This window comes from Phocoena sinus, chromosome 8 (assembly GCF_008692025.1).
Source record: "Phocoena sinus isolate mPhoSin1 chromosome 8, mPhoSin1.pri, whole genome shotgun sequence".
NCBI lineage: Eukaryota > Metazoa > Chordata > Mammalia > Artiodactyla > Phocoenidae > Phocoena > Phocoena sinus.
This window is the reverse complement of record NC_045770.1, coordinates 100,075,521-100,100,233: the sequence shown is the minus strand read 5'-3', so window position 1 is coordinate 100,100,233 and position 24,713 is coordinate 100,075,521. Positions and strand designations below refer to the sequence as shown.

The 24,713-nt window shown below is 49.1% G+C and overlaps 1 protein-coding gene across 8 annotated transcripts in view; it reads right to left on the bottom strand.

The window, feature by feature from the left end:
* Nucleotides 1–23,744, bottom strand: part of CD6 (CD6 molecule) — a 41,690-nt gene extending 17,946 nt beyond the window's left edge. For all 8 annotated transcript variants that reach the window (XM_032639977.1, XM_032639979.1, XM_032639981.1 and 5 more), the window contains exon 1: nucleotides 23,498–23,744. In XM_032639977.1, coding sequence (XP_032495868.1) covers nucleotides 23,498–23,558 — 61 coding nt within the window. In that variant the 5' untranslated portion in view covers nucleotides 23,559–23,744. The remainder of the gene's footprint in view (nucleotides 1–23,497) is intronic.
* Between the last annotated feature and the right edge of the window lie 969 nt (nucleotides 23,745–24,713).

Sequence of the window (24,713 nt, the reverse complement as noted above, 5' to 3'; positions counted from 1 at the left end):
AAAAAAAAAAAAAAAAGAAAGGAACAAACCAGCTCCTTTTGATCTGGTAATCCCACTTCTGGGAACCTATCCTAAAGAAACGATCCAGAATACCACACTTCACAGCGGCTAGTGTCCACGCATCGGAATTGGAAAGTTCTCGATTCTTTTTGCTAGCTGAACCCCTTTCTAACTGTGTGACTCAGGCAAATCATTGACCTCTCTGAGCCTCGGTGGCCCTCCTGTAAAACGGGAGCAACAAACACCCACGTTGCGGGCTTGCCATGAGGATTAAGAGAGATGATGTAGCCGGGGCGCCCTGAGTGGCTGCCTTGTTAGACAAAAAGCCTGCGGCCACGTGGCTTCTAATAGTTAGAAAACAAAAACAAAACTGGAGACAAGGAGACAACTGAATTGTCTAAAAGGGATCAAAGGATTGGTTAGGAAAACACAGCACGTTAAAAATATTTGCAAAAAACAAAATTTACCAAGAGTTTTTAAGGATGTGAGGGGAAGACCATGTTGCAAGGTTCAGTGATGGAAGCAGGATACACAGTTCTCTCTCCCCAGGGCTCCCGCCCCAGCCTTGGCTTTAAGCTTCTGAAGGTCTTCCAGGACCCAGAGGGACCCAAGTTCAATGCCTCGTCCTAGCTTCTCATCGTACCCTGGACTTTTCCTCTGTGACCCCAGCCACAGGTGATTACGTATTTTATTTATGAGCAGTTTGGTGGCTGTCAGTCCCACTGAATTCTGAATACACACAGTCCCATGTGTATCCCAAGGCCCACAGACTCCCAGTGCAGTGGTCTCCCAAGTTGGCCCGGCCACTGCTCCAGGGCACTGCCGGGGCGGGGGTGGGGTGTGCCCCTCTCCAAGATTGGGACCAGGCCCCAGGGACTGCAGTGCCCACAAGTTTTGGGAGTGGCATGGGACTGTTGGCTGGGAGACCACCACGAATTGTGTTCATGCAGACCAGCCTTTCGTGTCCTGAGCAAGGATGACGAAGGCTAGTTGAACCCAGGAGGACCTGCCTCCCAGGCTCTAGCTTGGGGTCCAGATACTCAAAGAGGGCAGCTGTCCAGAAACATCCACTGGCCCCTAGTCCTGATATTCACTGGGTGGGCACTGGGCTGCCATTCCCAGCTTGCAGATGGACATTTGGGAGACAACCAGATGGGTAACTAGTGTTCTATTTCCATCCCACACCTATGGGAGCCGTTACCCATCTCAGGCATCTTGAGTCTGAACTGTAGAGAGATAAGGGAAGGACTTTGTGATTCTTCCCATTGCTCTGATGGGGAAAAGGGAGGCCCCAAGACATGCCAGGTACCCACCACAACTTCCTGGCACAGCTCAGCGATATAGCTGACATGTATTCAGTACTTTCACATACCAGGCCTTTTTAAAATATTTTAGATGAATTAACCAGTTTAATTCTCACAGCAAGTCCACAAAGTGGGGAAACCAAGGTGCAAAAAAGCTTAGCAGTAATTTGCTCAAGATGACACAGCAAGAAAATGGCAAAGCTAGGATTCGAACCCAGGCTGCATGGTTCAAGAACCCACACTCTTAACCACTCTACTCCACTGGGTTGGAATCCCACATCCTGGTTTCTGGTTCAGCGACTGACCATGCCAAAGGCGAGGGGCAGGGAGCTCTGACAGCCCGGATGGTCTTCCAAACTCCTTCCAGCTCTAACCACACTCAACCAGCCCTGAACTTAGATAGCTCACCTCCAAGGGTGATACAACTCAGTACTCAGTCAAGCCCCAGGGACCAATTCCCAAAAGGGCCCTGATGCTAAAGATGTGCGGCCATGAGGAAGCTGTCCTTCCCTAGGTCAAGAGCCCCTGAGATGGCATTCTGCCCATCATTCCCCCAACAAGGACAAGATGAGGTCTGGCAGCCCAGCCATGAGCTGTTCCACCACTTCCCCACCGACTCTCCCACACAGGCTGGCTCCGGCACTCACTGAACCCGCTTGTTTCAATTCTGAGGCCAGAGGAGAAACTGGTTACTTGGAAGAGTCAAGGACTAATAGCCCCAGGGAGTTTAGGGGGAGGAGCCCCAAGTGGGAGGGTGCTGGGACTACAGTGAATGTTTTTCTTTGAAAGACTCTCTTGAGGTTGTTGATGGAGAGCAATTTTTTTTTATGTTTAATACTAGTTTTATTTACTAATAGCTAGTGATCTTTAGTGGAACAGTAAACCTCTGAAATGCTTTTTTTTTAATTTTTATTTTATATTGGAATATAGTTGATTAACAATGTTGTGTTAGTTTCAGGTGTGCAGCCAAGTGATTCAGTTATACGTACACATATATCTATTCCTTTTCAAATTCTTTTCCCGTTTAGGTTATTACAGAGTATTGAACAGAGTTCCCTGTGCTGTACAGTAGGTCCTTGTTGGTTATCTATTTTAAATATAGCAGTGTGTACAAGCAGTCCCAAACTCGATGGAGAGCAATTGTTAAAACAACTGGAAAGAAGAGACAAACAGTCTATAGTTCCATTAAAATTGGAAAGAAGCAGCACGCTGGCTCGCAAAAGTAACTTATGACTTGATTCAGAGGGAATAGCTGTGTCCTGTCTTTGAAGGGACTTGGAGAGGTTAGGTTGAGTTTATTTTGTCGCAGAGACTGAAGCTGTCTTGGGGGCTTGGGTGGGACAGTGTGGTCCTCGCTTCCAGAGGTGACCGGCATCAATGTCTATGTGACTAGACCAGGCTGTACCCACTGGGGACTTTCGAGACCCAGGAAAGTTGGGCTGACTTCTCCCCCACTGGGAACCCAAGAAAAAGTCAGCAACTTGGTGTCTTAGGCTTACTTAACTTATTTTACAGGATTTTTGTTTGTTTGTTTTCATTCTCTCTCATCATACCTAGGAAGGGCTTAGGGACACAAGGAAAACTCAATGCACAGGCTATGGACTGAATGTGTATGTCTTCCTAAAACTTCGTATTTTATTCATATATGAATATGTTCATATATGAATAAATTCATATTCGAAGCCCTAATCCCCACTGTGATGGCGTTAGGAAGTGGGGGCTTTGAGAGATAATTTGGGATAGATGAGGTTATGAAGGTGGAGCCTTCATGATGGAAAAAAAAAAAAAAGCAAGAGACATAAGATCCCTCTGTTGTGTGAGGATACAGCAAGAAGGCGGCCGTCTGCAGACCAGGAAGAGAGCCCTTACCAGATACCAGACACAGAATCTGCTGGCACCTTGATCTTGGACTTCTTAGCCTCCAGAAACGTGAGAAACAAATGTTTGTTGTTTAAACCACAAACATTTAAACCACCCAGTCTATGGTATTTTGCTATAGCACCCAAGCTAAAGCAGCACGTGATTGACAGAGAAAAGTGATGACAAAAGCTTCAAGAGTCCCAGCCCCAAAGGTCCTCAGTCATGCAGGTCAGAGAAATCCAGACTTTTTAGTTTGTATTTGTCACCATGTTATATAACAGAGGACGCTCACCTGCATGACACCCTCCCTACATGCTAGACTGAATTCCCCTCCTTTCCATCACCATACCTAGGGGAGGTAAAAGACAACAGTTCGGGGGCTTCCCTGGTGGCGCAGTGGTTGAGAGTCCGCCTGCCGATGCAGGGGACACGGGTTCGTGCCCCGGTCTGGGAGGATCCCACATGCCGCGGAGCGGCTGGGCCCGTGAGCCATGGCCGCTGAGCCTGCGCGTCCGGAGCCTGTCCTCCGCAACGGGAGAGGCCACAACAGTGAGAGGCCCGCGTAACGCATAAAAAAAAAAAAAAAAAAAAAAAAAAGACAACAGTTCGTAATCTGCAGTGAGAGGAAAGTCAAAGATGAAATCAAGATACACCACCGCTTTGGGGTATGATCTGTTTCTAGAACTCCCCTTCCTACTCTCATGCTCAGGAAAGTGAGAGCGTGTGAGCCACGTTTTCTGGAAAGCTGAGAAAAGAGTCTATTGCTGTTCTGCATTCAATTCCATTAACACTTGCTGAACTTGTACCACGTGCTGGGGCCTGGAGTACGTATTAGGGAAGTAAGCGTAAATGAGATGATCCCGGGAGTAGGAGAGTCCACAGCCTTCCCAGCACCAATGCATCAGCTTCGCGGTTGCCACTCTTGGGAAATTTTTTTTTATTTTCAAGTTTTTTTTATTGTCTTCTCAGTTACTAATAAAAGAACAGACATTTAATCAAAGGAGACATACACCTGGCAAATGAACACAAAAATGTTCAACATCATGAATCATTAGGGAAATGCAATCAAACCATAGTGAGATACATCGCCACACTTTTTTTTTTTTTTTTTTTTTGCGGTACGCAGGCCTCTCACTGTCGTGGCCTCTCCCGTCGCGGAGCACAGGCTCCGGACACGCAGGCTCAGCGGCCATGGCTCACGGGCCCAGCCGCTCCGTGGCATGTGGGATCCTCGAGGACCGGGGCACGAACCCGCGTCCCCTGCATCGGCAGGCCGACTCTCAACCACTGCGCCACCAGGGAAGCCCCATCTCCACACTTTTAAAACAGGTAATATTCAAAGTACTGATCATACCAACCAAGAGCCGGTGAGGAATACAGGGGGAATGGACTGCTCCCATACTTTTGATGGGAATACAAATGGGTACAGTCATTCATTTAGAACAAGAAACCATATGTTCGTATAAAGAATTTTATGTACATGTTCACAGTAAACTTATCTGTGATAGCCAAACTGGAAACAAACAGGAAATTCTCTTTTCATGATTTAGAACAGAGACTTTGGGGACAGACAGAATAGTGATCCAAACCCATCTCTGTCGATCGCTAGCTGTGTGACCTTGGGAAAGTCACTGCTAGACTTCAGTTTTAACCTGGCACTGGGCATAATACATAAGCCACATTGGATCGCTTTGAGGGGGTGCATGGGTAACATATGTAACATGCTCAGGACGTGGTACATGGCCGCTGCCATTATGTCCCTCCACCCTGCTCCCTCCTGTTCAATCCCCAATGGACATAGGAGGGCAGCTCTATCTATCTATTCATTCACCCCAGGCATAAAGACGGCTCTGAGGGTGCCTCAGTTTTCTCTGCAAAGGGACAATTCCAGTTCCTCCAAAGCCGCCTTCTTTCCTCTTGCCTCCCTGTCTTTCTTAGGAAGCTTAGCAGAGCTGTCTCACACTCACAACTCACTATTCCCTTCCTTGGCTCTACAAACACGGCATCCAGCATTCCTAGAGGTGAGATGTGGACTGCAGTTGCCATGGTAACAAGAGTTCCTCTAAAAGCAAAGGCTCCTGTGGACCTGGCCCCAAGGCTTGCTCAGGTTCCCATGCCAGACTCTACCTTCTTTGCAGCTACCAGATGGTAAGATGGGATACCACCAAGCATAGAGAATCATGAGAAACTCACGATTGAGTTTCTCCAAGTGAGCCCAGCAGGCCAGAGACACTGGCCTTTTACAAGCCCCATCGTCTTGATCCCCCCGTAAGGATTCAGACCACTGCCTGCAGGAGATGGACATCCGGGTTCCTCCTCTAGAATTCCGATTCAGTAGGTCTTGGATGGGGCCCCAGCATGTGGATTGCGTAGAACCGTCTACCAGGTCTTGGGCAGCAGAAAGAGCATGGGATTGGAACTGAACAAGCCTGGGTTTGAAAACCAGCTTCTTCCTTACTATGGAGACCTTGGGCAAATCTCTTCCTATGGCCAACTTGCCTCCCTCACCTCACAGGTATAAAAACCTCACAGGACCGAAACAAGATCACACAAAAATCCAATACCTGGCCGCAGTAAGTAGCGAAGAGGATCCTGCAGAATCAACAAGCACAAATGAATGTATGTGATAGATGTGTGTGTGCATGTGAGGAACAGGCAGTAAAGGATTATAAACAAGATACACAGGACGATCATATTCTTGTAAACACAATGCATAGAGAAATGGCCAAAGGGACCTCATTAAGTTGAGGATGCTGCTATCTTGACTCCACAGCAATACTCTTCTATATGGAGCTTAGGAAACTATTCGCTGGCAAGTTCACATGCAGACATATGCAGGGATTGTCCCTGCAGCATTGTATGTAATCAAAGAAAATTAGAAGTAATCTAGCAGTTCCTCAGCAGGAAGTAATTAGTGATACTATGTTATATTTATAGACTGAATTATTTTGTTAAAAGAATGAACTAGATCTATATCTAGCCACTTGGATGGATCTTTGAAACATATTGAGCAGGAAGAGTGAGCTGTAGAACAATGCATCCAATATGATACCATTTATAGAAAATATGGCACATGTACTGTCTATTGGGTATTGATACATTTTTATGTAATAAAAGTACAAAAACATGGAAAAGAAGGGTACACACACCACACTTTGGAGCGTGAGCGCTCTGGGGAGGGAGGGATAAGGAAATATTTCAGCAGCATCTGTATGGTTTGTTTTCTTATTAAAATAGATCTGAGCAAATATGCAAAAATGTAAACATTTCTTAAATCTGGGTGGTGGGGATGCCTAGGAGTTGTTGAAACACTCTCTGTACTTCTGTGTATTTCTCTCTAACAAAATGTCTGGAAGATTCTATAACAGGGTGGTAACCACAGTTACCATTACAGGTAAATTTCTTTCTTTGTTTTCCTGTAGTTGCTAAATTCTGTACTATTTACATTCTATACAATTTTAGTGTTGAAAATGAAAACAACAGTTTTTTTAAATGACAACATACGTGAAAAAGCCTTTGTAAATTGCTTGAATCATATCAATGCCCCCTGCCAAGGAGTCTCGTGTGCTTACATGGGTTTTTAATAGTTTTAAATTCTTTCATCTCCATCATGATGCCCAGAGGAAGGTATTATTATCCCCACTTTACAAATGGGGAAATATAGGGTCCGAGAGGTGTGGAGGAACTTTCCAGAACAACAGGGCTCATAAGAGGCAAAGCAGGGGAACTTCCCTGGTGGTTCAGTGGTAGAGAATCCATCTTGCAATGCAGGGGACGCAGGTTCGATCCCTGGTCGGAGAACTAAGATCCCGTATGCCACGGGGCAATGAAGCTTGCGCGTCACAACTAGAGACCCCAAGTGCCACAACTACAGAGCCCACGTGCTCTGGAGCCCGCTCGCCACAACTAGAGAGAAGCCCACGCGTCACAACGAAAGATCCCGCGTGCCGCAACTAAGACCGGGTGCAGCCAATAAATAAATAAATAAAGGCAAAGAAGGATTTGCACCCAGACAAAGGGTTTCCTGGGCTGCCTTGATTACACCTGTTCAGGAAGTTACTGCAAGAGAGGTGACCTTTGGGCCAGGGCTTGGGGTCTAGGAACATTTCATTGGGGCAGAGGGATTGGATCCAGATTTATTGAACAGAGAGCTTTACAGACGTCATTCAGAAGCACCATGATGACCCTGTGAGGAAGAGCTGTCATGAAACCCATTTAACTGACAAAGAGGATCAGAGAAATTGTTACTACTCCAAGGTCACAGAGCTTGGTGGTGAAAAAGCCAGAATTCAAATCCAAGCATGTTCCCCAGATTCACTCTTTCCACTGTGTCAGGCAGCTTCCACAAGTGAGAGAAGGCAGAGGGGCATTTTGGGTAGGGGGTACAGCACATGCAAAGGCCCGGAGGCAGGACAGGGCCTGCTGTGTTAAGCTAGAAACTCAAGTATGTGAAATTCAAGAATAAAATCCCCCAGAGTTTGGCCTCTGTACGAAGGGCAGGGCTGGGTTTTTCCGGGTTTCAGTGGAAGCTGAAACTCTGCTCGGCCATGCAGGATTTTCCAGGGGGCCCGTCCCCACCCACCGGCTCTCAGGAGTGACTCTGGGTCGAAGTCTCCGAGAGCTGCTGGAGCAGCAGTTTCTGGGTGAATGAAGCTTGAGTGTGGGCAAGGGGTGAAAATCCCCCCAGCTCTCAGGGGTGATGCTGACACCTTACTGAGGTGGCCGAAAGCCCCCTTCGGAGAAGGGCCCCCTTAATATCAGGCATCTAGGAGCTGTTGGAAGTCATCATCATCCTTCCTGGGAAGGAAACACAGCCCTTCCCAAGCAGGCTGGGACCAGAATGTCTCCTGGGATGTAGGCACCAACCCTGGCTCAGCATCTGTGTCCGTCAACTCCAAGGGGCCCCTCCCCTCTCACTACCCACCTCCTCTCTCTAAACAAATCCAGGTCCAAATCCAGATTCAAAGGGGAAACTGGGGAGGCACGGGGGATGTTCAGCCTGAATCTCCACGGCCACCTTGTGTCATTAGCAGCTAAAGGCCAGCAGTAGCCAACAGCCACAAGGCCAACCAGGCCCATGAGTTCAAGTTCAGGGAATAAATTTGGGTTCCCTGGGAAGAGGTAGCATGTGTGTGTCCCGGCTTTACATACAGCACGCACTGTCCTATGACTCTCCATCGGGCCCACTGAAATCTCAGTTTTCCAGGTAAGAAACTTGAGCGACTTGCCCAAGGCCACAGTTACTAAGATGTGAAACCAGAATTCAACTTCCGGTCCCTCTAAATTCAAGCCCACTTCTTAGCTCTCTGGAGACATGGTCAGCCCACACTCCCCTCCATAAGTCACGTCTAGGGCACTTCTGAAGTGGCTCAAAATCTTTCACGTTTCTGCCTATCTTAGCCCTTAGTCAGGGAGGTGCCATTCCTTCCTTCCTTCCTTCATTCATCTGTTCCTCATTCTTGGCCAGGCTCTGTGCCAGGTCCCAAACTATGGCAGAGGACGAAGATATACTCAGAGTTGATTATGATAAGGTAGAAGTGCTACCCCAGGGGTCAGGATAAAGTGCTCTGGGAAGAGTAGAGGTGAGAGGGAATCATTCTGACAATTGGGAGGGGCCTTAGAGGATGTGTAGGAGTTCTCAAGGATGAGAACATGATGGAGAGCAGGAAATATCCAAGCCTTTGCCAAACAACCTGGGAGATCTAACTTGTACCTTTCCAGGGGGTGAGCGGGCTCAGAGGAGAGATCATGTGGGGCAGTGACCTACCACTCTCCATGCCACCCTTTCTCCCCACCAGTGGTCTGACACCACAGGGCTTCCCTATCCTTCCTTGCAAAGGTGCTCGAGCTCTGACTTAAATGCTGGGAAGACGTTGCTTTCTCAGTCCCTGAACCCCAGCAACAGGTAAGATCTCTGATCAGTGTCTCCCCCTCCGGTGTCTAAAGAGGCCTTCAAACTGGGGCAAGGAGAGAGCCAGCTGAATGTATGGTCAATGCCAAAGTATGATGGACCCTTGGGAAGCTTTGCAGAGGTTTGAGGTGGGCATTCTAGCTCTGGCAACCAGCACCCACTGCTTTGGGGTGAGGGTCTGGCTCAGCCAACAGACCTCCCACCTATTCACTCCCCGCCGCATCCCGCCCTCCAAATCCACTCCTCTGGCTGGTGACTCTGCTTCTAAACTCCAGAGTCCTGGGGAGCAGAGAAGCCAAGAAGCCACCTCCATAGGGTTGGGGGCAGCACGGCAGAGTTGGAAGCAGGTGGGCTTTGGAGTCAGACAGATGTGAGTTCGAATCCCATCTCTTCCTCTTAATACCAGGATCTGGATTTCTCTTCTTTTTTAAAAAATTCTTATTGGCATATAGTTGATTTACAATGTTGTGTTCGTTTCAGGTGCACAGCAAAGTGAATCAGTTTTACATATACATATATGCACTCTTTTTCCTAAACTCTAGTATCATCAGTGACCTTTGTCAACGTAAGCCGTGATGTTCATAGCCGCCTCCTGGGGCTATTGGGAGATTAAAAGAGAAAATGATCGTGATGGGGCCTGACTCTCAATAGCTATTTGGCAACACGCTTGCACAATCTTTAATGCAATTCTGAAGCCCCAGATACCCCTGGATTTTTCATAACTCTGTGGGTGGCCTTCCTGACCTGAAAAGATGGTGGCTCGTCCATGGTCTTTATTTATTCTACGTGGTGTGAAAAATCATATATTTTGTTGCAGAAATGTTAAGGGATTTGGTTACAGGGGCTGCTCAGGCCCCTGCTGAGACATTACATCACATAAACATGTCACCTCTCTAAAATCCTAACATTCTAGATTCTGATTTGAACCTGGCCCCGGAGATTCCAGAAGGAGACTCAGGGCCTGAAATGGTTTCCTGTCTTTCCCTTGAAGGAGCAGCTGTGTGGATGAGTTCTCGAAATTTAAGGCCAGAAATGATGACCTAACTTCCCCCTTTATCTTCTTCTTTCCTCACCTTCTCCAGTGGAAACCCGCCTCAGAAAAGAATCTTCATCCATTAACCAGTGAGGAAAAGGCAAGCAATAGAATAATGGGCAAAAGGCAGGAAGAGGCCCTTCACAGAAGAAGAAACACACAGGACCCTGGAACATATGAAAAACCCAGCCACACAGCCGCAGAGGAAAGCAACGTCAGGCCACAGGGAGAGACTGTTTCACAGGCACTAGATTGTCGACAATTAAGAAGGGTGGTAATATGGAGTGTTGTTGAGAATGGGGATCAGTAGGGACTCTGTACATTGCTGGAGGGGGGCGGGGTGGAACAAAACCGTCACAACCACTCTAGAAAGCATTTCCATAGTCATGACCCAGAAATTCCACTCCTGAGTCATGTACACACACACACACATGCATGCACTGCTATAGGCTGAATCGTGTCCCAGCAAAACAGATATGTTGGAGTCCACACCTCCCAGTACCTCAGAATGCAACCTTGTTTGGAGATTGGGTCTGCACAGAGTTAAAATAAGGTCACTAGTGTGTGGGCTCTAATCCAGTATGACTGGTGTCCTCATAAAAAGGGGAAATTTGGAGGCAGACGTATGCACATAGGAGGGCAGAGGTGGGGATTTGTTTCTAGATGCCAAGAAATGCCAAAGATTGTCAGCAAACCACCAGAAGCTAGGAGAGAGGCGTGGAACAGATTCTTCCTCACAGCCTCAGAAGGAACCCACCCTGCTGACACCTTGATCTTGAATTTTCAGCCTCCAGAACTGTGAGACAATACATTTCTGTTGTTAATGCACCCATTTGTAGTACTTTGCAGCCCTAGGAAACTAAGTCACACACGTACCTGCAACAAAGGTCACCTCTGGGAGGCAAGGGCTGGCAAGAGCCCACAGCTGCTTCTGGGGAGTCTTGGGAGGTGGGGGGGGGGGAACCGCAGGACGGATGGATGTGCCCTCCGCTTCCAGATCGCCAGAGTCAAAAATTCCACAAGTGCTTTGTGGGACTGAGTTTCACGGCTACATGGACCTGGCTGGAACCGAGCCAGCCCCCACAGATGCAGGTGATGAAAAATGGTCTCTAAAGATCTTCAGGGACGGCTTTAGAGTGTATCTAGAGAGCGAGAATTGGGGAGCTGACGTTCCGGTGGTACCCATTTCCCCTCAGAGAGGTTTGGAAACTTGCCCAGAGTCACAGAGAAGGTGGTGCGGCCTGGGATCCCATGCTGGTCTCCGAGACCCCAGAATCCACGTTCTCACAGCCATTCTGACAAATATTCATCACAACCAACATGGTGCCCTTCAGCACACCCACCTCCGCGCTGATGCGACTAAACTCCCACGACGCTACAGAGACCTACACACTCCCTCCCTCAGGAACGAAAGGCCTCACTGTGTGCGTGCTGGGTGAGATGTCTTTTAATGTGGTTGTTATAACATTCTTACAATAAGGATGACTAATGTTTACATCGTGTCTGAATTTTCAGCTGGAACCAGGTGGGAGTGACAAGGAGAGATGGTAGAATTGAGACCAGCCACTGCTATGACCTTGGGTGAGTCCCTGTCCCCTTTGCCCTCCTCCGACAGCCCCTGATGTGAGGTTGCCAAGAAGACTTTGCTTCCCTCCCTCACAACACAGACCCCGCTGTCCCCACTGCCTCCCCCAAACTGGTCTTTCCACCAGTAACGCAGTATATCCCACACCAGACCAATTTAAGATCCAAGATTAAATAGTATTGAATCACACAGTAAGCAGATGATTCCTTTTCCAATTGTTCAGTCCCGGGGATTACAAGCCTTTAACAAAGGGAGAGCTGACTTGGGTTTGGCTGGCAGGCTAGTGAATGACGCAGTTGTTCTGAGTGTCTTATCTGTTTATACAGATATATTCAATTTATTGAAGCAACATTGGTCTGAGACACATGAAACGTAGAAGATGTCTAGGTTTAAACAAACTTACTTAGGCTTACATACGAAGTTGATTATAAAAAATATTTGTTAAATAATTGTATATACATAAGGGCAAATCAAATCACATCCTTTTATACTTAAAACTCTCTGATGATTTCCCATTTCCTTTGGATTAATTCCAAGCCTGTACGTGATCTGTTTTCCCTGACACGTGTCAACCTCTCCACCTCCATCTCCTCCACTTTCCCCTCTGTAATCTCCTCCAGCATGTGAAATTCACTCCCGCTTCAGGGCCTTTGCACCTGCCATGGCCTCTGCCTGGAATGTCCTGCTCCCTGATCTTGGCACGCCCAGCTCATGCCATCAGTCAGATCTCTGCTCACGTGTCGTCAGAGGCCTTACCTGGATCCCCATTCCAGTCTCTCTATCTTCCCTCCTTTGCTCTATTTCCCTCGTTGCACATAGTCCTCTCTGAAATGATACTATTTTTTTGGCAGTCATTTTTTAAAATTAATTTTTTTGGAGTATAGTTGCTTTACAATGTTGTGTTAGTTCCTACTGTATGGCAAAATGAATCAGCTATGCATATACATATTTCCCCTCTCTTTTGGATTTCCTTCCCATTTAGGTGACTAGAGTGCGTTAAGTAGAGTTCCCTGTGCTATACAGTAGGTTCTCATTAGTTATCTATTTTATACATAGTATCAATAGTGTATAGGTGTCAATCCCAATCTCCCAATTCCTCCCACTCACCCCCCCCTTTCCCGCTTGGTATCCATACATTTGTTTTCTATGTCTGTGTCTCTATTTCTGCTTTGAAGCGATACTATTTTTTAAACGTTTATTCATTTGTCTGTTTTCTCCACTAGAATATAAGCTCCTTGAATTCTGGGACTTTGTCTTACATCTTCAGTGGCTAAAAACAGTGCCCAGCACGTAGTAGGAGCTCCACAAATGAATGGCAGGAAGCTGTGAAGGTGGAGGGAGGACGGGCCGGGGAGCAGGGAGGAGCCCCGCCAGGCTCCACAAGGAGGCAAGGCAAGGTGGTGGCCGTCAGAGGCTCAACCTGAGAGCTCACTCTTGGCCCCATCAGCACCAGCCTTCAAGACACGGAGCCAGCTGGTTCCCACTCACTGAGCCAGCAGAGAAAGCTGAGTCGGCCACTGTATCTGTAGAAGAAGGATGGCGTCACCACATCACCATCAAGAAACTATCGTGATAATAACTGATCCAGGCCAGAATCAGCCATAATATTACGAGTGGGTAAAGGTTTGAAGGGAACCAAAAAATGTACGTATTCTCAAAGAATCTGCCCACAAGAGACATATTTATCACAAAGGAGAAGAGTTACTTTACCTAGCAGACGTCACCTTAGCCAAGCAATCAGCGTTAGACCATGGGTAATGGGACAAGCTGATACCATGTCTGAGAAGGACACAACTTCACTTCTGTGATACTCCTGCCAGAAACAACACAACTCATCATGACGAATCATCAGACAAGCCCCCCTGAGGAACATTTTACAGAAGAACTGGCCTGTACTCTTCAAAGTGATCGGTATCTTGAAAGAAAACATTCTGAGCAATTGGGTCTAGATTAAAGGAAAATAAGGAGAGTGAAATGCAACACATTCAATGGAATTTTCTTTTGCCTCTAAGGCAAATTGTTTTGGAACAATTGGCAAAATCTGAAAAAGTTCTACAGATTATTTTTGTAGCAATGTTTATCACCTGATTTTGATATGTGTACGGTGCTTACATAAGCGAATGACCTTATTTTTCTTTTTAAGACGTGTTGAAGTATTTAGGAGAAAGGGAAGTTACCTCTACAACCTACTCTCAAATGGTTCAAGAAAAATGTAATAGACAGAAAAATAGAGAAAATGATAAAAATATTACCAGTCCGGAATCTGAGTAAAGAGCATATGGAAAATCTTTGTATATTTTTGCAACTTCTCAGTAAGTCTAAAATTGTGCTGAAATAAATTTTTTAAAAATAAAACTAAACAAAACAGTCGGGGAGCCATTGAGATGGTGGAGGCAAAGTGGCCGCAGGAAGCCAGCTCCTCGCCTCACAAAGCTGACATCTCAGAGCCCAGGGTCAGCTGTGTTCACCTCAGACCCACGTCAGACCACAGCCCTCCCCTGCCATCTCCACATCGAGGCCGGGGGCGCTGAGGACGCATCTGTGGGCGCAGGCCAGCGCCACACCCTCTGGGTAATGTGGGGAAGGGGCCCCGGGCAGAGCCTGCAGACCCTTCTCACCCCTGCTCCTGACCTTGGGTGCCTCACTCCCCATTTTGCACCTCAGTTCCCTCCTCTGACAAATGGGTGGATGTCAATGACTGGCAGCCCTCTGGGGATGGAGTCCTCCAGCTCAGATACTGTTGCCGTATTTCTAGAACCCCATCTAGAGAGTGCAGCACATCTCTCCAAGGAGCTTGATTCATTTGGCAAGTGTGTTTACTTAGTTTAGCTGAAGGAAAGAGAGGAAGCTGGTCTCGCTGAGCAGAATAGGGAGTAGACGTCCTCCCTGTCCGGGACATGCTTCTCCACCTCTGCCCCCGCCCCAGCCCAGCTCCCAGGCACCCCTTCTGGAAGAGATGAACATCCTAGTAAAAATTTTATTGAAGTGTAGAGAAAATCTTTCCCCAAGCCGCATTTAGGAAGAGGCGGCTGGCGGGGATGGGTTGGTTGGTGCCCAGAAAGTGACTCTGGTCCCAGTTCTGTCAGCAACTCGCTGTGTGGCTCCAGCTTTCCAAGCATCACTTTGTGCTTCTGCAAGATGGGCAGACTCATGCTTGGCTTTGCACACGGCTGACGACACAGTGATTTCACCTCTGTGTTCTCCCTGACTCGGGGCTCAGTAGGTGACTTCCAAACTGGAAGTGGGGCACACAGATGGGATCGCCAGGACGCCTTGAGAAGCTGTCAGCTCTGAGGAGCCCCCCTCACTCACACAGCCTGTGTCCCCGCACAGCCCTGGCCCCCAGCTCCGGGTGCAGACTCCCTGGGCTATGCTGGCCCTGCCCGGAAAGCCCAGCCCAGCTCAGGGTCATGATAGAGCGGTCGGGGGGGTCCTGGAAACTTACAGGCTGGAACTTCTAATGTGCCCTGCCATCTCCTAACACTCAGTGGAGACCCGGGGGCAACCCCCTTGCAGGGGAAAGTAAGGGGGTCACTCTCCCATTATGGTACCCTAATCCAGCATCTCCCAAGGGCTCCACAGTCTCCTCCTCAGCCCCTCAGCCCCGCCTCCCTGCCCAGCCTCTTGGAGGCTGTCTCAGCTGCTACTTTCAGAGAGAAGCAGCTGGGCCACAGGAGTCTACAAAATGGTGGGCGGAAACCCGGGCTTCCCTCCGCGAGCTCCTGCCCTGGCCCCACGCCCAACAGTAGGTGTGGCCATGGGGGTCTTTGGCGCCCAAGAAGCCCCATGTTTCCCCAAGTACTTTGCAACCATTGTCTCATGGAGCCTCATCCCAGCCCTGGGCTCTGGAGGTTGCCACTGACCCCACTTTATGGCTGGGGAAACTGAGGCTGAGTGGAAGCTTGGCCAGGAAGTGGCTTCTGACACACAAGTTCCTTCAAGGGGTTTCTTCACCCAAGTTCCATGACAGCCCAGCTGTTGGTAGCTGAGGTGCAAACTCCCCGGAGAATGGGGGACCTTTCCTATAAAAATCTTGAGGTGGCTGGAGTTCCAAACCCCGCCCATCTTCCAGGGCTGGGAAACATCGTGGATTTGGAGTCATAAAGTCAAGTTAAAGATCTGGTGCCTATTAGTTAAAAACAAGACAACAGGGCTTCCCTGGTGGCACAGTGGTTGAGAGTCCGCCTGCCGATGCAGGGGACGCGGGTTCATGCCCTGGTCTGGGAAGATCCCACATGCCGCGGAGCGGCTGGGCCCGTGAGCCATGGCCGCTGAGCCTATGCGTCCGGAGCCTGTGCTCCGCGATGGGAGAGGCCACAACAGTGAGAGGCCCGCGTACCGCAAAAAAAAAAAAAAACAAAATAAGACAACAGGCCCCAAGTGGAGTTGTTTATGCTAAAGCCCCACATCACCAAGCCGAGACTTAATTATGGTTTCAGCTCTCCCAGAAATGGCATCTTAAAGCAGTCAATCAGGAATCACCTGACCAGCACTAGTTAGGTCTCCTGCCTGCTAGACCCCGCCATCCCCTAAAAGAAAGTAACTTTGAGATAACCAACAAAGACAGCACAGGGAACTATACTCAATACTTTGTAACAACCTATAAGGGAAAAGAATCTGAAAAAAAATAGATATATATGTATGTATAACTAAATCACTCTGCTGTACACCTGAAACTAATACAAGATTGTAAATCAACTATACTTCAATTCAAAATAATAAAATTAAAATAACAATAAACGACAAAAAAAAGAGTAACTTTGCAATAACCAATCTGCTTTTTTGCCTAGTCTAACTTTCTTGTTCCTACTCCCTTCTGCCTATAAAAGTTCCCTTTTATACCTGTCTTTTCTATCTGCTAGATCGTATGCCACCAATTTGAATCGATTTTTGCTCAGTTTAAAAATTTTAATATGCCTCAGTTTATCGTTTAACAGTCTATTAACTGTGCCATCCAGGAAAAGTCACTTCACCTCTCTGAGCCTCAGTTGCTTAATCAGTAAAATGGGGGCAATAACTCATACTTCACAGGACTGCGATGAGGAGAAGACAGGTATACGAATTTACACCTGTCGGCCTGGCGAACGTAAATGTACGGTTTGTGCTGGTCTCTGTGCCTGGCATGCTCACTGCAACCTCGTGACACAGCAGTCTGGATGAGTCAGCAGAAAAAGAGCCTGGAGCCCAGCTCCTCTGGGAATCGGGGCCCTACCTACCCCATAGGCCTTAGACCATGCTCTCCAGATCCTGCTCAAATGGGTCCTTTTGCCGGAAATGCCTTTTTTTCCCCTTTAACTTTTTATTTTGAAATGATAGACTCACAAGAAGTTGCCAGAATAGCACAGAGAAGTCCCGTGAGCTCACCTTCCAGCACTCACCTTCCAGCGCTCCCTGACGGTGACCTATTCCGTAACTACAGGAGATTACCAAAACCAGGAAGTTGATACTGGCACAACACGACTGTCTCACCAGCCTTTGCACGCACACATTTTAAAAAATGTCTTCGTGCCTAGGATGTTTTTGGCCATCTTTCTTTTGTATGCGAAAGCCTTCTTGTCCCCCGTGTCCAGCCCCTCTGGGACAGTGACGTCCCCCTCTCTGGGACGCTCAAGCTCTCCCTGTTCTGACTCCTGGCTCCCAGAAATAGTGCGGCCCAGTGATGGAGAACATGGGTTTTGGAGATCTATAGACATGGATTTAAACTCGGCATCAGCCACTAGCCTGGGGCAAAATACAGAACTTTCTGAGCCTCCATTTCCCCACCTATAAAATGGGGACGAGTGCCCCAGTGTCAATGTAGGACAGGATAAGCATGGCTGGTGCTTGGAGAATGTAAGTCCCCTGCAATGGATGGTGGTTATGGCTGTCATCGGATTGCACCTGTTGTCACATCTATCCCAGAATGACCCTTGTATGTTTGGCCACCTTCCTCAACATTTAATATGTTCAAGGTCAAACCTTCATATCTCAGTGCCATTCCAGGGCCTGGCACATAGCAGGTGTTAAATAAATTGTGGGTAGATGGAGCGCCCTACCAGACAAGCTTTCCTTTGTCTCACTGTGTCTCTTCAGCTTCACTTCATTCATTCCTGGCCTGGGTGGGCAGGGTATATGCCCAGCAAACCCATGAAGGCTGGGCTTTGCTGAAAGAGGCAGCCCATTTGCTCCCATCCGATCCTGAGAAGTCTTCCGGGGGCGTCCCAGGACCCCAGAGGCCACTCGGGGCTGTCCCTGGATGCAGTGTTGAGGCTGTAAACCCGGGAAGGTACAACACCTTGGGGGAGATGCCTCATCCTCAGAGGGAACCCCAGGGGCAGCCATCCAGGAGGCAGGCCGGGCCGCTCTCTCCCGTCAGGACACCTCAGCTCAAGTGTTGGCATATCTTAGCTCCAGACTTGGGACAGGCCTCAGCCTTGCTAACCCCCGGTTTCCTCACCTACACCATGGGGTTGTCACGTGGGTAAATGAGTTTATTGTGCAAATGGCATCACGTGAACCGCTAAATCCTGTATTTACATATAAGAGATCTTTGTCTTGGCTGTGTAACATTTCTAAGCTCACATTTAGGTGGTCACTGACAGGGCATTAAATACCACACGTCTGGCCAGAAATGAATAACATTGTTTCCACAATGTTTATTTTCACCACTGTTACCATTAGGTGATTTACAATGGCTTTATCTTGAAGGCAGCAATATAAAGTTTTTTCTAAAAATAAATATCTTTATACTTGAAAACATCCATTAAGAGTATTAAGCAAACTGTCAGGTAGGATGGCAGCTTTAGTAACCATCCGGAAGGGCAGGAGTGAGGGCCCCCAGGAAAGACTGCTCCTCTGATGCTCCTCGCCCTGACCTGGCCGATGGGAGGCCAGTGCTGAGGGTGGAATGGATGGTCTGGAGGACACTGAGACTGGGGCGGGCTAGCGACCCGGGCATTCCAGCCCCACCAACGTCTGTTCAGTGCAGGGCTGAGCATCTGGCATGGGATTTAGTTGCGGTCCAGGCAGGGGGAGGGTGGGCCCCATGCCAGGGGGGTCTTCTCCTCCAGGCCCCTGTCCCAAAGCCTCAGCTGGGCCCACCTGCTTACCCCTCCCTGTCCCAGGGGGACGGCTGATGCTTCAGCCTCAGAATCCGACAGCTGGGGGCCCAATTTAATTTTTGAGCATTCCTGTGAGAAATGAGGCTGGCTCGGAGCAGGCCTCAATAGATGTGAACTGAACGAAGGAGGCTGTGGGCAGCGTTTCTCACTCATTCTAGATCCCTCTGGAATCATCTATGTTTGGCTAAATATGCTCGACCCAACGCCCTAGGAGCTGCCTTGTCCCACATTACCACGTGGTCACGGCCATGCTAAAGGTCCCCACCAGTCATATGGCCAGAGAGCCAGACTATGCCAGGAGAAATATGCAGGTGTCTGCCATACGTTATTTATAGATCTATGAGTTGGAGTCTTGCCAGGCAGGAAGAACATGGGGGGAAAGAAAGAATAGTAAACATTTGTTTAGTTTAATCCAATCAAGTGGTAAAACTCCCTGGGCTGGGGGGAGACAGAGAGAACTAGGTTTTTGAAACCTGGATCGTGGGTCGAGCAACCAGCCCCATCAGAGGCCACGGGCTATCCGTCAGCAGCACAAGAGAATCATATCTTATGTTTTGGCAAAACAACCAAAAAGCCGTCCTCATCTCAGTCCACTGAGATGGAAACTCCAACCTGCTCGGGATAAGCCAAGTTACATGCAATGGTACGATTCTTTTCTCCTTGGTAAGTGATTTTTAAGCCCAGGAAGATTAGAATTTAAAAAATAGAGGTGTGAAATAAACAAAAACCCATAGTATCTGTACCTTTCTGTTAAGTTTAAGTTGGGTCAAGTTCTGTATGTTGGTGCATAAAATCCTGTATTTTAATGTTTAAGAACTTTTAGCCATAGAGTTTCTCATGCTTGTGACTGAGTAACTGACTTCAGTTGAAATCTGTAAAGTTGATTAGACTACTTAAGAGAACTTAATATTCACTTTCTTAATAAGTTAGTTTTTTAGATCTATAAGCATTCTTTTAAATCCTTGGGAAGGTTGTGTTTCTTAGAGGTATTTGAAGCATTTATAAGAAAATCAAATTCATTAAATTTATAAATGTAGTGTAGAGTATCTAAGGTGGTGCTAGCCAGTATAAATGTAAGGTGAGCTCCATAGGTCATTTTAAATTTTCTGGGAGGCACATTTTTCAATTTTTTTTTTTTTTTGGCGGTACGCGGGCCTTCCACCACTGTGGCCTCTCCCGCTGCGGAGCACAGGCTCCGGACGCGCAGCCTCAGCGGCCATGGCTCACGGGCCCAGCCGCTCCGCGGCATGTGGGATCCTCCCGGACCGAGGCACGAACCCGCGTCCCCTGCATCGGCAGGTGGACTCCCAACCACTGCGCCACCAGGGAAGCCCCTAGGAGGCACATTTTTAAGAAGGAAAAAGGAATAGGTAAACTTAATTGTAACAGTAACACTTATTTAACCCAACATATGCAAAATATTATCATTTCAATGTAATCATATAAAAGTTACTAATGAGATATTTTACAATTCTTTTTTTGAACACATCTTTAAACTCTGCTGTGTATCTTATATTCCTAACACATCTCCATTCAGACGACCGCATTCCAAATGGCACATTCTAATAGCAGCTAGATTAGACATCACAGAGCTAAGGGAACTCAATTAGCTACATTTGTCAGTGGTATTTATTATTTAAGGAGGCTTACTCTGTTCAACCCGACTTGCTGAAATATTAAACAAAGACCCCTTGAGAGCCATTGTTAAAAACTACTGGACTTGCAAAAAAAAAAATGAGATCTGTGTATTGAATTTACGAGGTAAGGAAAAATAGATTTTTTTAAATGTGTTAATTTAAGAAAATATTTTTTTAAAGGAAAACCACAAATAGCCTTTTCAAGTGCACAACGGCAGCCCTTGAGGACCTCTCGCGTCGACCATGGTCCGGATGGAATTCGAGTCACCGACCCCAGCTCGGCCCCGGTGGGAATGGCCGGGTTTTTTTGTTCCTGCATCTAACGCAGAGTGTCAGATCTGACCAAGCTCTTAAGGATCATCTGCCCAAAGAGCCCCATTCCACCCAAACTGAGGTCCAGAGCCGACAAGCACCGTCACAAGGTGAATTAAAGGCAGGGTGGCAGGAATCGGCTGGTCTCCTGACTCCCCTCCCCCACAACCTCCCCGGTCAGGGGCTTCTAGTTCATTCTCTCCACCTCTCCATCCCCACTTGGCTGATCTGGAAATGGAGGCAGAACTGGAGGATAAGTGGACAAACAGGTCCTGGACCCAGGCCTCCAGGGAGCGCCAGCAGAGAATTCGGAAGCATGGCTCTCTAGGCCCTGGTCCCTGCCCTGGTCATTCAACAGCCCAAACCGAGGCCTGCCGAGAGGTCGGCCCAGATTCCAGGCCAGCCTGGCCAGAGAAACAGCTGTGTGAGGCCCAGGATGGAGCCTGGAGGCGAGACTGCAAAGGGAAGTAGGAAAAGGGAGGCCGGGTCCACCAGGACCCAGGAGGGCCAGACTCCACGTGCCTGTGGTCTGAGGGCACAGCCTGGTAACCCGCCCAGGCCACGTGCAGCCCTCAGGGTGATGCCCTGGAGCTCCCTTATGGACCTCATTCTCCCAGCTCCCTTTCCTTCCTTCCTCTTCCCAGTTGTTTTTCTTTCTTTCCTTTTCTTTTCTCAAGTTCCCTTCTGCCCAGAGTGCCCCTCCTGCCAGGCCCTATTTCCCAGCACTAGGACCTATACCACTGCGCACCCTCAGGAGGGTCGAAAGGAGCAGCATTTAATGCCATTAAATCGCATAGCGAGGAAACTATTCCCGCCCAAAGGGCTTTCAGACCCCCTGAAAAGTCAAGAAGAAAATAACAATTTGGAGGCAGGATGTCTTTATCATCCCCTCATCTTCCCTTTAACAAAGAGGGCTGCCAAAGGCTTCAGGCTCAAGGGCCGTTACATTCTTCTAACTTTTTACTAACATATCAGAGGAACTGGTTTTCACCACCATTTTTTTTTTTTTTTTTTTTTTTTTGCGGTACGCGGGCCTCTCACTGTTGTGGCCTCTCCCGTTGCGGAGCACAGGCTCTGGACGCGCAGGCTCAGCGGCCATGGCTCATGGGCACAGCCGCTCCGCGGCATGTGGGATCCTCCCGGACCGGGGCACGAACCCGTGTCCCCTGCATCGGCAGGCGGACTCTCAACCACTGCGCCACCAGGGAAGCCCTCGCCGCCATTTATTTTTATGCTTACCTTTACCTTTTATTTGTGGCAAATGATGTCAGTTTTCCATTTGTAATTGTGACATAAAGTTTCCTTTCAAAATTGAACTTGTATTAGTAACAAGTGAGTCAACTGACCGTAAGTACAGTTTTGAAAACACGAAGTTAGTAAATAACTATCCTGAGAGTGGAGTGGGCCGGGCAGAGACAAGGTGATGTGTGAGGAACTGGGCCCCAAGGGACCCTCTGCTTCACCCTCCTGGGCTCTGCCCAGCCCACGTTCCCACCACTCTTCAGGCACTGTTCAAGACCAGATCCCGGGGCCCAGGGGCCGGTCCGCAGACCTCTCAGACCCAGACTTAATTTTGAGCCGAGGCTGGCAGCTCATAGAGAACGGAGGATGGAGACGCAGAGCGAGGGCCCCAGTCTCGGACCATCTGTCTGTTCATCTCGGGGGCAGAAAGTGGCCAAGCTCCAGGGGCTCCTGGTAGAGTGAGACAGGCAAAGCCTCTCTTCCGGGCCCATATGGGGCCAAAAGAGCACATATTCCTGGTCCCAGAGCTAAACGGCTTTCCTTGAACCAGTGCGAGGTCAGGAGGCTGGGAGCACATGCCTCTAGACAGACAGAGGCAGGGAGAAGAGCCCCCCACGGCTCCCCGAATGCTCCAGGCTTCCTGATGGGGCCTTCCTGGGTCTCCCTAACACCACACTCAAAGCATTTAGCATCTCTACTGCCAGGTGGACCCAGACTCCCAGGTCCAGAATTCTGTTTCCATACCCATCTCCTTATCCCCCAGTGTGAGGGCCCAGAGCATCTCCTGCCCAGCTCCTGCCCCTTTGGACCCTGCACTCCACAGGGGCCAACAAGCACCCGATGAGCACAGCCCAGGGCCCCAAACTTCCTGCCACCTGATGCCTGGCCCAGGTTGCGAGGGTGTTTGGGCACCCAGACAGAGCTCAGGATCAGGGAGGATCTGAGCCTCAAGAGCTTTTCTGTTCACTTGTGCCCTAAACTACGCCCAGTGGAGCAACCAGCGGCCAGCTGTCCCCAGCTCTGCTTAGCTTCCTGAATTCTGTTTCAGGACGGCTCTGCTGTGAGCGGTACAAGCTTGGTGAACCCAGGGCCTCAGCTTTGGGGTTGAAAATATGATCGTCAGTGGCCCTAGTTCTCTGGAAGGCAAACGGTTCCTTCCTGAGAGTTGGCAAGAAATAAGGATGCAGGGGTTCCTGAGCCTGTGGGTGGGAGGTGTCTCCCTCCTGCAAGCCTGCGAGCCGATTGGTAAGACACCCCACATGCTACCCGCATTATCTGACCCTCAGGGGTCCTCTTAGCACTGCCCAGGCACAGCCTCAGCCCCTCACGGGGGTCCCTGTACCCTCTCTGGGCCCCTAATGCTGTTGACACAGCTGGGACCATCCTGGTACCAGAGTATAGTCTTGGCTAAAAGGCTCCAGACAGGTGAGTGTGAGAAAAGAAGCAGAAAAGGAGCCAGGAGGGCAGGTCCCAGGCTCTCCTGCAGGAGCGCAGGAGGTGGGGAGAGGGCTACCTGAGAGAGCTGCCGTCAGCAATCCAGCAACCACGAAGAAGAGCATTATGTCTGGTGTCATCTCCAACCGCTATGCCTGCCCGCCAGTGGGAAGCGCCATCCTAGGGCCAGAAGGTGGGCAGGCGACCGAGTGCCCCTCGCAGCGGCTCTGCCCTTAGCTGCTCCCGTTTGTGTATCTCTCTCATCAGGAGACAGCACCCCTTTGCACGCATGCGGCCAAACCCAGCCTGTGAGTGTCTCTCACGCCTCTGTGCTCTACTTGTGGTTTCGGTCTCCAGGAAGCAAGGCTGGTAATATAGGCGAGGAGAGCTCAGCTGCCTCGACTGTGAGCTCCCCAAGCCTGGCTGAACCCCAAGAGTCGCAGAGTGAGACACACACACACACACACACACACACACACACACACACACACACAGGGGCCTCAAGGGTCTCCTAAGGAAGAGGGAAGCAGAGGGGCCATGCCTCATTTCTGGAGACCTGTTACATAGTAAGTAGAACACTCCATCAGTACATATTAGAAGAGTGGATGAGTGACCCATTTCTGTCCTAGCCCATGGAATCTGGCTCTCATGGGATTGAATCCCAAGCTTTACCTTGTTCTCAGGTGCAAAGATGGCTGGGAAGAAGGAGGACGTGGCTTTGCACTTTCAAGAGGGAGCACCTCCACTTCCCCTCAGAGAATGGTAAAGCAGGAAGGATCTGATAGATGGTTTCCCCACCTCCTCTGCAGGCTGGAACCGGCCCCGGCGACGGTGCAGAAGGCTCCAGTCCCTGCTCCCCTGGGTCCTGGGTTGAGGGTTTATTGCTCTGTGGAAGCAGGCACGGGAGCCGGGCCCCGGAGGATAAGCAGGATTTCAACAGGCAGTGACGGGCAGACGCCGCTGGGCCAGAAGCAGCAGCAGCAGCAAAGGGGCAGGGGCAGGCCGCCCGGGGCTGTTTGGGAAACGCTGAGCTGTCCAGTTGGGCTGCAGTGGACACTGGGAAAGACGCAGGGACCAAGGGTGGTTTTTTTTGTTTTAATTTATTTAATTAATTAATTTATTCTTGTCTGTGTTGGGTCTTCGTTGCTGCGCGCGGGCTTTCTCCAGTTGCGGCGAGCGGGGGCTGCTCTTCGTTGCGGTGCGCGGGCTTCTCGTTGCAGTGGCTTCTCTCATTGTGGAGCACGGGCTCTAGGCGCGCGGGCTTCAGTAGTTGCAGCACGTGGGCTCAGTAGTTG